The sequence below is a fragment of the Thermothelomyces thermophilus genome, chromosome 3, assembly GCF_000226095.1.
Source record: "Thermothelomyces thermophilus ATCC 42464 chromosome 3, complete sequence".
NCBI lineage: Eukaryota > Fungi > Ascomycota > Sordariomycetes > Sordariales > Chaetomiaceae > Thermothelomyces > Thermothelomyces thermophilus.
The window spans coordinates 3,857,036-3,870,081 of NC_016474.1; the positions used below are offsets into that span (position 1 = coordinate 3,857,036).

Here is a 13,046-nt window from a genome sequence, read left to right on the forward strand (position 1 = left end):
TCCGTGACCTCTTCGATTGTCCTGGTGCCGCGAGTGTTCGAGGCGCAATTTTATGAGCTGATAAAATGAAACAGACTTGCACTCGGCCGGGAAGGTCCTTGTTAGGGATTATACTCCGTATAGGCGATTGCATCGAATGTGTAATATATATTTACTTGTTGTACTTGCCGTTTAAGTGAGTAGGCGAGATAAGAAGAGCGCAACATTCCAATGACCGAACCCAGAAGGAGGCGAGCTAGAGCAGCTGGTCAATGGAATTTTTGTGGTGCACAGCCGCGCCTTCTTTTTTCCCCGTTTTCGTGTTGCTTCGCACTTCCGTGAAGGGGTTGAGTGCATTGCCGCCTGCGTGCAGCAAGCACGTGGAACCGTCTCTCCTGAGACACGCGAGTGGCGAACCGATTGAAACTTGAGATGACGGGAAGAGGTAAAAGGGAGATAGTTCTGTAACTTTCTTGTTTAGAGGTGCTCGTGTCCCAGATAGAGTTTGAACTCGTTTATTTTATAGTGCGGCGTGATGTTGGACTAGTTGATGTTGTCGGCTGCCGTATTTTGAAGATAGTTTCTCCTAGGCTTTCAGCACGGCGATCCCGATACAACCTGCAGGAATGACAAACTTGCAGCCTCTTCCATGAACCAGCCATGGATGACGCAACCGGAAGCGTAAAAAAAAAACCCTAGCCAAAGGCACCGACCACCTATACCCAGTTTGGCTTCGCAAAAGGCTCCTGTGGCAGGCATCCAATGCATGCATGTCTGGCTTTGGTGCAAGGCGTCGCCGAAACCGGGTTTCTGCTTGGCGCGGGGAACACACCAAACCTGCGGGCCCGCCTGGTCCATGCTCGGCTGACAGAGATTAAGACCGGCGGGGGGTTGGTCAGGCCAAGTCCGGGGGGGTATGGTCAGGCCACCAAATACCAGAAGACAACAGGGCCCTTGCAGGCTAAAATAGTTTGATCGAGTCAGGGTCGCCCAAGGCTGACGTTAACCAAATCGCGTTAATCACGAACCTTTGTGCTGCCATTTTGCACGGAGCTGCGTTATCGATCGACTCGGTCAATTCACTTTCGTACGGAAGATTGTGTCTTTAACAGACTATTTTAAAAATATTATATTCAAGAAGTTTAACATGCAATTTGTTCCCGGATTGCGCCACACGCCCTCGCTTTTTATTTGCTATAAAATGGCATGACAGCGCCCGCCTTTGGTTTTTCTGGCTTTGAGACCGAGCAAAGAAACAAAAATGAGCGCTTACCTGATATGTATGTATATATACCTTAGACTTGGTTACTCCGCACTTACCTCTCTCACTCGCTCACCTCACCGTCCATCCTCCAACGTATTATAGTTAGATAGACAGGCAGAAAGGGGAAGGGAAAGCCAGAAAGGGAGGCGAGGGAGAGAGAGAGAGTGTGTGTGTGTGTGTGCGTACTGTACATCACAGACTCTGACACTTCCTCTTGTCGGAGCTCCCCCTCCTCTCCAGCCTCCCCACGGCCTGTTCCACCTCGAGCCGCTGCCGCCGGCCGAGCCGCCCAATGCGCTCGGCCAGCCGATCATCGTGGAGCGTCCCGCTGCGCGGCAGCATCAGGGCCGCGTACTCCTCGGGCACCGCCGCCAGCACCTGCGACCGGACGTGCGCCGGCTGGTGGCCGAGGCGTGACTGGATCGCGTGCGCCGATGCCCGCGTCGGCTGCGCCTGCATCGCGAGCCGGTCGACAGTGTCGTTGCCGGCGGCCTCGCGGGCCCGGGTGCGCGTGCTGGCGCCGCCGCCCGTGGCAGTGCTCGGGAACGTCAGGAGTGGTGATGGGCGACCCGGGTTACGGGACTGGGACCTGCCGTCGTTCAGACCGCTGTACGGATCCTCGGTCCGGAGCTCGTACGCCGAGCTGGGGAAGTTGGCGTAAGACCTCTGAAGTGGCGGCGGCGGCGGCGGCGGCGGCAGTAGTGGTGCGGGCCTGACCACTTCTTTGCCTTTGCTTGAAGAGCTCGGAATATGATATTGCTTGGGACGCTTCGGTGCAGAGGACGCGGGAGTGTCATCAAGCTCGCCGAGGCCTCGTTTCCTCCCTGCGGTTCTGGGCCTGACATCTGGTCGGGTCCCCGAGGGACCCGGATCGTTTGGGGTGTGCTGCCGCTTGGAGCACTTGGGACGCCTGGAGTTGCGCAACGAGTCGGACGACATGCTGTTGCTCTCGTCATTGCTCTCGTCATCATCGTACTCGTCGCGAGCCCGCTTTTTCCCTCTGTCGTGAGCTGATGTGGCAGCTCCAGCGCCCTGCCCCTCTTGGCCCGGCACAGCCGCTAGGGCTCGCTCCACCGGTACTCCCCGACTCTTTTGATGGTGCAGGTGCACGAACAAGTCCAGATCGCCTCTGTGAATCCCAATGTGAACGCCACCGCGACTCTCCCGCGTTGCCGCCCGCCCTTTAACCTGCAGGCTTAGGTGCTTGTCAGTCAGGGAGCGTCCAAGGCGCTGCGCATGTGGAAGGATCATTCGCGGTGCAGGGTCGAACCCTGTATACTCCTGACCACGAGGCCTGGCAGCATTGTCCTGTTCGAGTCTGTCAGCCCGGGCTTTTTGGCCTTCTACCCACGCATCGTATGCCTCGATCATCTCTCCATGATCTCGGTTGATGGACGCAGGGTTTCTACTTTCGTGGATAAGATGCCGCCGGTCAGGAAGGATTCTAAAATTGTGACGAGCGGCCCCGTGGTGAATCAGGTAGGCCAAGTCGAACACCGACTCGAAACAATGCAAGTGCATGTAACCAGCATTGCGAAACGGGTCGCGGACTGTGCCGGTCTCGTCAGAAAACTCGTCAAACGCGACGCGAAAGAAACCCTTGAGAATGGTGTTTTGTTTTGCCGGGCAATCTCTGTATCGGCATTTGCTCGAGTCGCTCCGGTTTGCGTATCGCTCGTTGATCTGGGCGGGCGTGTTCTGAATCCACAGCGTCAGTCTTCGCCGGGGATACGGATGCCCGTGTCCCAGGAAGAAGGTCACGAGCTGTTGCCTGGTATAGGTGAGAGAGGGCCTTAGCTCGGCAGTCTGCTGGTAATACCGGAACATGTGCTCCTCTTGTCTGTTCTTACCAACGACGACCTTGGGGCCCCATGGACGGAGCAATCCGATGGGCGCAGCGTAGAACTGGCTGGGATCGTTGCTGGGCGAGCCTCTCCGGTTCCGCTTGTGATTCATTTTCGTACCGTTGAGAGGGTGGCCTTGTCCAGGAGCCACAGACTGATTGAGCGGCGGGGGGTTTGCTGGCTGGTTAAGCTGGCTAAGCATGGGCAGCTGAGCGTTGTGAGGAACTGGAACCCCCAGGCCGAGCATGGGGGGCATGAAAGCCGCCGGATAACCTTGGCCTCGCATATCCATCGGGTTAGGCATGACTTGAGGGGCATTCAATGGATATCCGGGATGCAGATTATGAGCGGGCTGCGCGAACATATTCGCGAATCCACCAAATTGGGCCCCGATGTGCGGCGCTGGCGGGGCTGCGTAAGTTGGATTTCCATACGCCGCGTTGTACTGGAATTGGTTCCCGTATGCTGCTCCTTGCCCTGCCGCTACTTGGTTAGCGCCATTGCCCTGGCCCAGGGAGGGGCGAAAGAGATATCTGGCCTGGTTTTGGCTCAAGTCAGCGAGGTTCTGCTCAGGTGCTTTAGAGCGGCCCTGATCTGGAATTTCGGGAGCCTGCAGCATCTGTCTTCGGCCAGGAACGAGATCCTGGTGAGCCTGATTTGCAGAAGTTTTGGGTAGCACAGAGGATGGTGACGAAAGTTGACCTTGCAGAGACTGCGACGCCTCCGCGGTAACAGCCGGGTTGATAACGGGGTCGATCTGGGGAAAATCGAAAGCGGACTGTGCCTCGAGGGCTCCGAGTTCTGCAGCTGGAGTGTTCACGGAGGCGTCGGCAGCACTCGTCCCCGGGTTTGGGAGCAAGTCGCCGAACAGATCCTCATTCCCTGCCACTTGTACTGAGCCTAGCATGCCGGCCTCCTCATAGTCAAAGGTGACATCCCCAAAGTTCCCAGCCCGTGTTTCACCCAAAAACTCGTCGTTGTGCTCTGGGGCGACCCCTAGGGTAGGGTCATCGTACCCCTCCACCCCGTCCTTGTCCTGAGGCATGATGGAAGAGGCGTCGGAAACAGATGGTGGTTGGCAACAAGGAACTTGTCCGCTTCGACAGGTTGAACTTCAGAAGAAAGAGAATCGGGATGAATGGAGCCTTAAGTAGCAGATCTGTTGAACCGCCCTTGTCCTGAGAACGGCAAGAAGACGAATGAGCTCGGACGAGTACCAAGTCTTGTGAAGAAACAATTCGCTTGTTCAAATATGAGAGGGACCATTATATACAAACTCTTCTTCTCCCTGTTCCTGAATCAAGTCTTGGACACTCGGCCAAAGCGAGGGTCTTCAGAACAATGGTGATAAAAGGCTGGGTGTTCCATTGTAATGAGACGAGATAGTCCCAGAACTCCTGGCTCGAAGACAAAGCGGGAGTTGAGAGACAAAGCGCGCCTAGGACTCGGAAAGCAACTTCCCGTTAAGCTTAAAACAAGCTTCAATGGAAACAATGAACACAATCCAATGGCAGCTGACAGATGGGCTAAAGTTAGACATCTGAGGGGGATGGGTTGGCGGGGGATTCAGCGATCAGCAATGTTGCTGGGCTGTGGACGTCTGGAAAGATGGCGAGGCAGAATCAGCGAAGAACAAGCGTCTCTCAACACGGGAGTTTCAGAACAGGTCTGTGAGATGCGTTCACTTCATCATGCTGCGGTGGCCGAGTGAAGACAAGTAAGTAGTGGGAAAGCTGGGTTTGCGGAAGAAGGGAGTGGCTTATACCGGTGATGGCTATGGTCAACTCCCCCTTCGTGGCCGACTTAAAACCTCCAAAGTCGACGACTGGACGGCCTGGATTCTCAAGGCGTCAAAGGAAGGGCTTGGGAAGGCGTTTGTTCGGTTCTGGTTCAAGGTTCGCATGCCAACCCGAATTTTCTCGCAAGTATTCCGTACCTGGTGGGTGTCAAATGTGGGGCTGCCTAGTGTACGGAGTACTCCGTAGCTATGGTGGCAACTTGTGATCCGTATGTGCTCTTCCACGCTAAAGTTCTCTGTATCTACAGGATGCACCACGTATGAACATATGTGCCCAAAAATACTAGCAGTGACGCCAAAGAGTGGTCTGGTACTGCACTTAACGAACCGGGGGTGATTTGTCACTTGGGAGGTCCTTGGTTGCGTCCCAGAAAATCTTGGGCTTCGACAGCATAGAAGTTTTTTATCCATTTCCAAATAATAAAGAAATCGAGACGGGCTTTGAATTGTCCCTGTTGTCCGATAGCCTCAAAAGTGCCAGGTCTTATGCTTCTAGAAGAACAGAAGGGGCGCCCTTTCAGGAGATCTCGTATGTACTGTACATCCGTACATACTATGTAGTACTCTTACTCCGTACAACTTGGCAGGTGCTACCTCGTGCCTGATTAGGTAAGTGGCGGACCCCTACCACGCGCCAAAGTGCAGCGGGGGAGCCAGGGGTCGGTTCGTCCACTGCAGGGTTGCCTTAGCTCCATTCCCTTCAAGTCATGGGTCATTGGTTCCCGTCCTCGTACTGACGGCGCCCCACCAAACCCACTCCATCTGGCGACAAGTTCCGCTGCCCACCGATTCCCTTCTTCCACCCACTTAGCAGTATCGACCAGGTCGACCCTTCGTGAATACCACCCACGCCCAACATTGCATCCCAGAGGCCGAAAGGACAAGCGTGCTGTCGCCCAGAGCCCACCCCCCGAGCGCCCGTTACTGGCGAACGACCTTGGGGGCAGCGTGACTCGGGGCAACTGGCGCTCTTGTATTTGTATGGCGCGGGGACCTGTGCGTACCGTCCGCTTGGAAAACGACCCTTCAGAGCGACTGCGCAGGGTTCCGTTGTGCCTCCGCCTGCTTCCGCTTCCCTGATTCTTCGCGCACGCCAGCGGGCTTGGACTAGCGCCCGATACCGACGACGCCATGGCTGCACTCAGCCCTGAATTGCAGGAGAAGCTCGAGGAGCTGGACAGGGAGCTTGAGGTGCGTCGACCCAAACTGCGCTCCTTTCCTTGCCGACTCCCCATCTTCTGCGCAGGCCTCCTCAGCCGTTGAGCCTTTGTGTGTCTCCATCATGGCTGTCTGGCCGGCGCAGCATCCCGGCCCGGTTGCACTTCCTTAACTCACCCTCTTCTGTCGCTCTGCCTTCTTGACTCCAGGTGAGATTCGCTGACCTGTTATGTTACGCAACAGGAGGGTGATATCACTCAAAAAGGGTATGGCTGTCTCTGCGATCGCGTCCACTGTTCCAATCCCCGAGATTCCGCCAGCAACCCACTAGACGGGTGCCACCCATTTCTACTAGTAACGAAGCGTTAACCAACCTCCCCGTTGTTCCCAGGTACCAAAAACGGCGAACGCAGTTGCTGTCGCAGTATGGACTTGGCAACGTCCCCGAGTTGAAGACGGGCAGCCCGCGCGTTCACTCTCCCGACGACCACCATGAATCCTCCCAAGACCACCGCGCCGCCTCGCTGGCCGCTTTGAATGCGGGCCCGGAGCCCCCCAGTCCCCAATACCTCAACGTTGAATCGCATCCTGCGTCTTTGCTGGCGCCCGGAGGACCCATGGCCGAACAACGCCCGAACATGCGTCAGCACCATTCGCTCTTTCTCTCCTCGGCCCCCGTCGCCGAACCCTCCACTCGTTCGGACACCATGGTTTCTGGAGATTACGCCTTCAACCCCGAGCAGCATAATCTTGGGTATGGGGATCAGCCGCAACAGAACCCGTATGACAGCAGAACCGGGACGATGCTGGATTCGCAGGCCTACTTTTCGGACTTTGCCGGGCAGGCATACGATCCTGCTGCGCCGGAAGAATATGGGGGCCCCCAGAGGTATTCATCAAGCGACGTTTTCTCTCCCACGGCGGCAATGGCGCCACCAATGCCTACAACAAACGACTTGCCGCCACCAGACGCCCTCCGGTTTCTGATGCCACTTGAGCCGCGCGAGTTACCTTTTGCCATTCACGACCCCCACGATGAGACCGTTCCCATGTCCAACTTCGACAACATAGCGGCCGTGCTTAGGCACCGCGGCCGCACCTCGGCTAAGCTTCCGGCCTACTGGGTGTTGGACAGTAAGGGGAAGGAGATCGCTTCCATAACCTGGGACAAGCTGGCCCTGAGAGCCGAGAAGGTGGCCCAGGTGATTCGCGACAAGAGTTCTCTCTACCGCGGGGACCGTGTTGCGCTCATCTACCGGGATGCCGAAATTATCGACTTTGCCATCGCGCTGCTGGGCTGCTTCATCGCCGGAGTGGTCGCGGTGCCCATCAACGATTTGCAGGACTATGCGAAGCTCAACCTGATATTGACTTCCACGCAGGCACATTTAGCGCTGACGACAGACAACAATCTCAAGGCTTTTCAGCGTGACATCACCGCACAGAAACTCAATTGGCCCAAGGGAGTCGAGTGGTGGAAGACGAACGAATTCGGCAGCTACCATTCAAAACGCAAGGACGACATTCCTCCCCTGTCCGTCCCGGACTTGGCCTACATCGAGTTTTCTCGGGCCCCTACAGGGGATCTAAGAGGCGTCGTCCTTAGCCACCGGACCATCATGCATCAAATGGCCTGTATCAGTGCCATCGTGTCCAGCGCGCCAGGGAACGGGCCAGCCGACACCTTCAACAAAACCCTACGAGACAAGAATGGTCGTCTGATAGGCGGCGGCGCCAGCAGTGAGGTTCTGCTGTCTTATCTGGACGCTCGTCAAGGAATCGGAATGATCCTGGGCGTTCTTTGGACGGTGTACGGCGGGCATACCACTGTCTGGCTGGAAAACAAGGCAGTTGAAGTACCCGGCCTATACGCCCACCTCATCACCAAATACAAGCCTACCGTCATGGTTGCCGACTACCCTGGCCTGAAACGGGCGGCATACAACTATCAGGCCGATCCCATGGCGACGAGGAATTTCAAGAAAGGCATGGAGCCAAATTTCCAAAGCGTCAAACTCTGCTTGATAGACACCCTTACTGTCGACAGCGAGTTCAACGAGCTTCTCGCCGACCGTTGGTTCCGCCCTCTCCGCAATACGCGGTCGAGGGAGGTGGTAGCACCCATGCTCTGTCTGCCCGAGCATGGTGGCATGTTGATCAGCGTCCGTGACTGGCTCGGCGGCGAGGAGCGCATGGGCTGCCCTTTGAAGCTCGACTCGGGAGCCGAGAGCGGGCCGGAGGACGAGAAGGCAAAGGAAAAGAAGGAGGAGGAGAAGCCGACACCTTCAAATGGCTTTTCGACCTTGCTTGGACAGAGCACGACAACTACCAAAGAGGAGCGTGCCAAGATGGAGCTGAGCGAAGTCCTACTCGACAAGGAAGCCCTCAAGACGAACGAGGTTGTGGTTGTTGCCATCGGAGACGACGTCAACAAGCGTGCCGCGAACGAGCCGGGGACCATTCGTATCGGCGCTTTCGGTTATCCCATTCCGGATGCCACGCTCGCCATTGTCGATCCCGAGACTGGCCTTCTCTCCTCGCCCAACACCGTGGGTGAGATTTGGGTCGATTCTCCTTCCCTCTCCGGCGGCTTCTGGGCCTTGCCGAAGCACACCGAGCAAATATTTCACGCACGGCCCTACAAGTTTGAGCCGGGCGATCCGACCCCCACAGCGATCGAGCCCGAATTTCTGAGGACCGGGCTCTTGGGTACCATCATCGAAGGCAAAGTCTATGTCCTTGGCCTGTACGAAGACCGCATTCGGCAGAAGGTCGAATGGGTCGAGGACGGCGGTGCCGAGAACACGGAGCATCGCTACTTCTTTGTTCAGCACATCGTGGTCAGCATCATGAAGAACGTTCCCAAGGTCTTCGATTGCTCCGCGTTTGATGTCTTTGTCAACGAAGAACATCTCCCAGTCGTGGTACTCGAGACGCAGGCGGCATCCACTGCCCCTACCACCAGCGGAGGCCCGCCTAGGCAGCTGGACACGGCGCTGCTCGACTCCCTTGCGGAAAGGTGCATGGACGTGCTGTTGCAGGAACATAACCTCCGCGTCTACTGTGTCATGATCACCGCGCCCAACTCGCTGCCCAGGGTGCTGAAGAACGGCCGCCGTGAGATCGGCAACATGCTGTGCAGGCGAGAGTTTGACCTGGGCAATCTGCCGTGCGTCCACGTCAAGTTCGCGGTCGAGCACGCGGTGCTTAATCTGCCCGTAGGCGTTGACCCGGTCGGCGGCATCTGGTCGCCGATGGCGAGCGTCTCCAGAGGGGAGCTTCTTGCTCAAGCAGATAAGCAGTACTCGGGTATCGACCGTAGGGAAGTGGTAATTGACGACAGGACGTCAACGCCGCTCAACAACTTCTCTAGCATCACCGATCTCATTCAGTGGCGCGTGGCGAGGCAGCCCGAGGAACTGGCCTTCTGCACGATCGACGGACGAGGAAAAGAAGGGAAGGGCGTGACATGGAAAAAGTTCGACATGAAGATCGCCGCCGTCGCCGTCTATTTGAAGAACAAGGTGAAGCTCAGGGCTGGCGACCATGTCGTGCTCATGTACACTCATTCCGAAGATTTCGTCTTTGCTGTTCACGCCTGCATCAACCTCGGGGTCATCATTATCCCTCTCGCACCCATGGATCAGAACCGCTTGTCGGAGGATGTTCCGGCATTCCTGCACCTGATATCGGAGTTCCGCGTGAGGGCCGTGCTCGTCAACCAAGACGTTGATCATCTGTTGAAGACGAAGCCGGTCGCGCAGCATATCAAACAAACCGCGCAGGTGCTCAAGATCACGATTCCAAACATTTACACCACAAGCAAACCGCCAAAGCAGAACAGCGGCTTGCGGGATCTCGGCATCACTATGGATCCCGCCTGGATCCAGCCCGGCTACCCGGTCATCATCTGGACCTACTGGACCCCCGACCAGCGGCGACTTGCTGTGCAGCTCGGCCATGACACGATTCTCGGCATGTGTAAGGTGCAGAAGGAAACTTGCCAGATGACGAGCTCCCGGCCGGTGCTGGGCTGCGTGAGGAGCACAACCGGACTCGGCTTCATCCACACATGCTTGATGGGTATCTACATCGGCACGCCTACATACCTCCTATCTCCTGTCGACTTCGCACAGAATCCCGCCTCTCTCTTCCTAATCCTGTCGCGATATAAGATCAAGGACACTTACGCAACCCCTCAGATGCTGGACCATGCCATGAATCTGATGCCTGGTAAAGGATTCACGCTACACGAACTCAAGAACATGATGATCTCGGCCGAGTCGCGGCCCCGGGTCGACGTCTTTCAAAAGGTCCGCATGCACTTCGCTGCGACGGGCCTCGATCGAACGGCTATTAACACGGTCTATTCGCACGTCCTGAATCCCATGATCGCCTCTCGGTCGTACATGTGCATCGAGCCAATCGAACTTTGGCTGGATCCCAAGGCCCTTCGGCGTGGCCTCGTCTTCGTGACGGACCCAGAGCGGGAGCCAAAGGCTCTGCTTGTTCAGGACTCGGGCATGGTCCCCGTGTCGACGCAGATTGCCATTGTTAACCCAGAGAGTCGGGAGCTGTGCAGCGAAGGCGAGTATGGAGAGATCTGGGTCGACTCCGAGGCGTGCGTAAAGGGTTTCTATGGGTCGAAGGATGCCTTTGATGCCGGGCGCTTCGACGGAAGGACGGTTGAGGACCCAAGCATTCGGTACGTGCGTACCGGAGACCTTGGGTTCCTTCATAGTGTGCGGCGGCCCATTGGGCCTGGTGGTGCGCTAGTTGACATGCAGGTGCTATTCGTGCTGGGAAGTATCGGGGAGACCTTCGAGATCAACGGGCTGAGCCACTTCCCGATGGACATTGAGGCTTCCGTGGAGCGGTGCCATCGTCACATTGTGCCGGGCGGATGGTGAGTGCTGGTATCAGATCGACCGACCTTGACTCCTTGCTGACTGTGTGTCTGGTAGTGCCATCTTCCAAGCCGGCGGCCTGGTTGTCGTCCTAGTCGAAGTTGCCCGCAAAGCCTATCTCGCATCCATCGTCCCCGTCATCGTCAATGCCATCCTCAACGAGCATCAAATCGTAGTCGACATTGTTGCCTTCGTCAACAAGGGCGATTTCCCGCGCAGCCGGCTCGGCGAAAAGCAACGGGGCAAGATCCTCGCAGGTTGGGTCAGCCGCAAGCTGCGCACCATCGCCCAGTTCAGCATCAAGGATAACGATCGCGAACCACTCGGCGCGCCGGGTACCTCCTCCGGTGAACAAGCCTCTAGTCACGGCAGCGGGCTGCCCGATGACCAGCACCGTGCCAGCTTGGGCAGTTTCCGCAGCGGCAGTGGCGGAAACAATCCTCGAAACGCCGAACCCGCGCCCCAGGCCCTCGAACTGCGACAGCAGTACCATCGAGACCAGGGATACGACGACAGGACTATGACCATGAACAGCATGAATAGGGCGGCTGCTACCATGACGCCGGGATCTGGCCCGGTCGAGATGCCGGCAGATGAAGTCAAAATCAACACCCATGACAACGACCAGACGCCAACAAAGGACCACCGCACTGAGCAGCAGCAACAGCAGCAGCAGCGGCAGGAACAACCATCCCAAGGACTCGTCGACCCCTCCCCAGCTCACGGGTTTGAACTGCCCGATTTTAACCAATTTGTACCGCGTGAGGAGCGAGGTGAGAATGAGAAGTCCACGCCCGAAGTCGTCAACGACACGTCCTCCTCCTCCCGCCCGGGTACAGGGACCGGCAATGGCAATGGCAAGGGTGTGGGCGGGTCCATGTCGTCTCAGGGCCCGCCACAGATCAGGTTACCCGGTGTGGATGGGCGCGAGTCGCTGGATGATTGGGACTTGAGGCCTAGGAGCGGTGGTGGCGCGGAAGGGATGGGAGATGTGCAGGAAGAAGATGATTGGAAGGCAGATGCTTATATGTCAATGAACTTGGCGGGAACGCTTGGGGGACAGTAAGAGGCGGCCATCGAAATGATGGCAGGCTTAGTGGTTTCAATTTTTTTTTTTTTTACAGCCCCTTGTGTGCGTGGCTTTCATGCACATGGCTGTCTTGCGGTTCGGGTAATGGGTGACGGGCGTTGATTGTTTGGGCTCTTGTTTCTGTAGTAGAGATGGGATTTGATGAGAGCCGACAATTCTGTGAGTAATGCACCAGGACAGGAGTCGCTCAAAAGATCGACAATATATTTCTTCGGTTTGTTCATAAGTAGTAAGTAGTATGCTAGATGAGGCTGGCCTTTGACGGGTTGGCTCCGCTCCCTTTTGGGCCTTACGGGAAACGTCAAGTACTATCACACTGCCAAAGAGCTTTCTCAATGATGAGCGAGGCTCTGAGGTACGTCTCGTGGACGAAGGAATTGGCGCATTCCGTATCCGTACTCCGTAGTGTTTCCGTAGTATCGAAAATTACCAAGCGGAGATAGAACCTCTGTGACCGCCAAACACCAACTCTCCTCTGGCTCCAGGTTTTGGCCCGATCGGGGAACAAGACGCGAGCCAGGTTGGTCACGCTGCTGTTCATGTTTTTCCGGGGCTGCCAGTTAACTGCTCCTACCAACACCACCTAACACCAACTGGCACACCAACTGGCACTCCTAACCGACAGCACAGACCGGAAAGGATGCGAACCTAATGCCGGATCCCCGCTTAACTGCCGTGGATGCAGAAAAGAAAACCTGCGACTGCATGATGGCTTAAACTACCGCCTGAAATCCACGCCTATCTGATCCTTGGTTCTGCTTGGAACGGACTGGTGGTCGCAGTGAAATTGGGACGACACCATTGGTGCGCAGTCAAAAAAAAAAAAAAAAAAAAAAAAAAAAAAAAAAAAAAGGCTGCCCTGAGCAAGCGCCACCCCGGTGCTGCAGCGGCAGAGTTGCAGAAACGCGAGCCTATCCCTGCACGCCTGCAGCCGCGGGTCCAAGACGATACGTTCAACTACTATGGAAGGATCTTGAGGATTCTTGGCGAGTGAGATAAGCGCACA

General features: G+C 56.5%; 2 protein-coding genes across 2 annotated transcripts; one reads left to right on the plus strand and one right to left on the minus strand.

Annotated features, from left to right (window-relative positions):
* Positions 1 to 1,435: 1,435 nt before the first annotated feature.
* On the minus strand, positions 1,436 to 4,132 carry MYCTH_93648 (uncharacterized protein; the record flags this gene model as incomplete). Its single annotated transcript, XM_003663355.1, has 1 exon — positions 1,436 to 4,132. The coding sequence occupies one exon, from the start codon at positions 4,130 to 4,132 to the stop codon at positions 1,436 to 1,438; it is 2,697 nt and encodes an 898-aa protein (XP_003663403.1).
* Positions 4,133 to 5,880: 1,748 nt separating this feature from the next.
* Positions 5,881 to 12,151, plus strand: MYCTH_2305331 (uncharacterized protein). Its single transcript, XM_003663356.1, has 4 exons — positions 5,881 to 6,076; positions 6,287 to 6,309; positions 6,435 to 10,949; positions 11,008 to 12,151. Exons 1-4 carry the CDS (start codon positions 6,017 to 6,019, stop codon positions 12,014 to 12,016), a joined length of 5,607 nt encoding a protein of 1,868 aa, XP_003663404.1. The 5' UTR covers positions 5,881 to 6,016; the 3' UTR covers positions 12,017 to 12,151.
* The last annotated feature ends 895 nt before the right edge of the window (positions 12,152 to 13,046 follow it).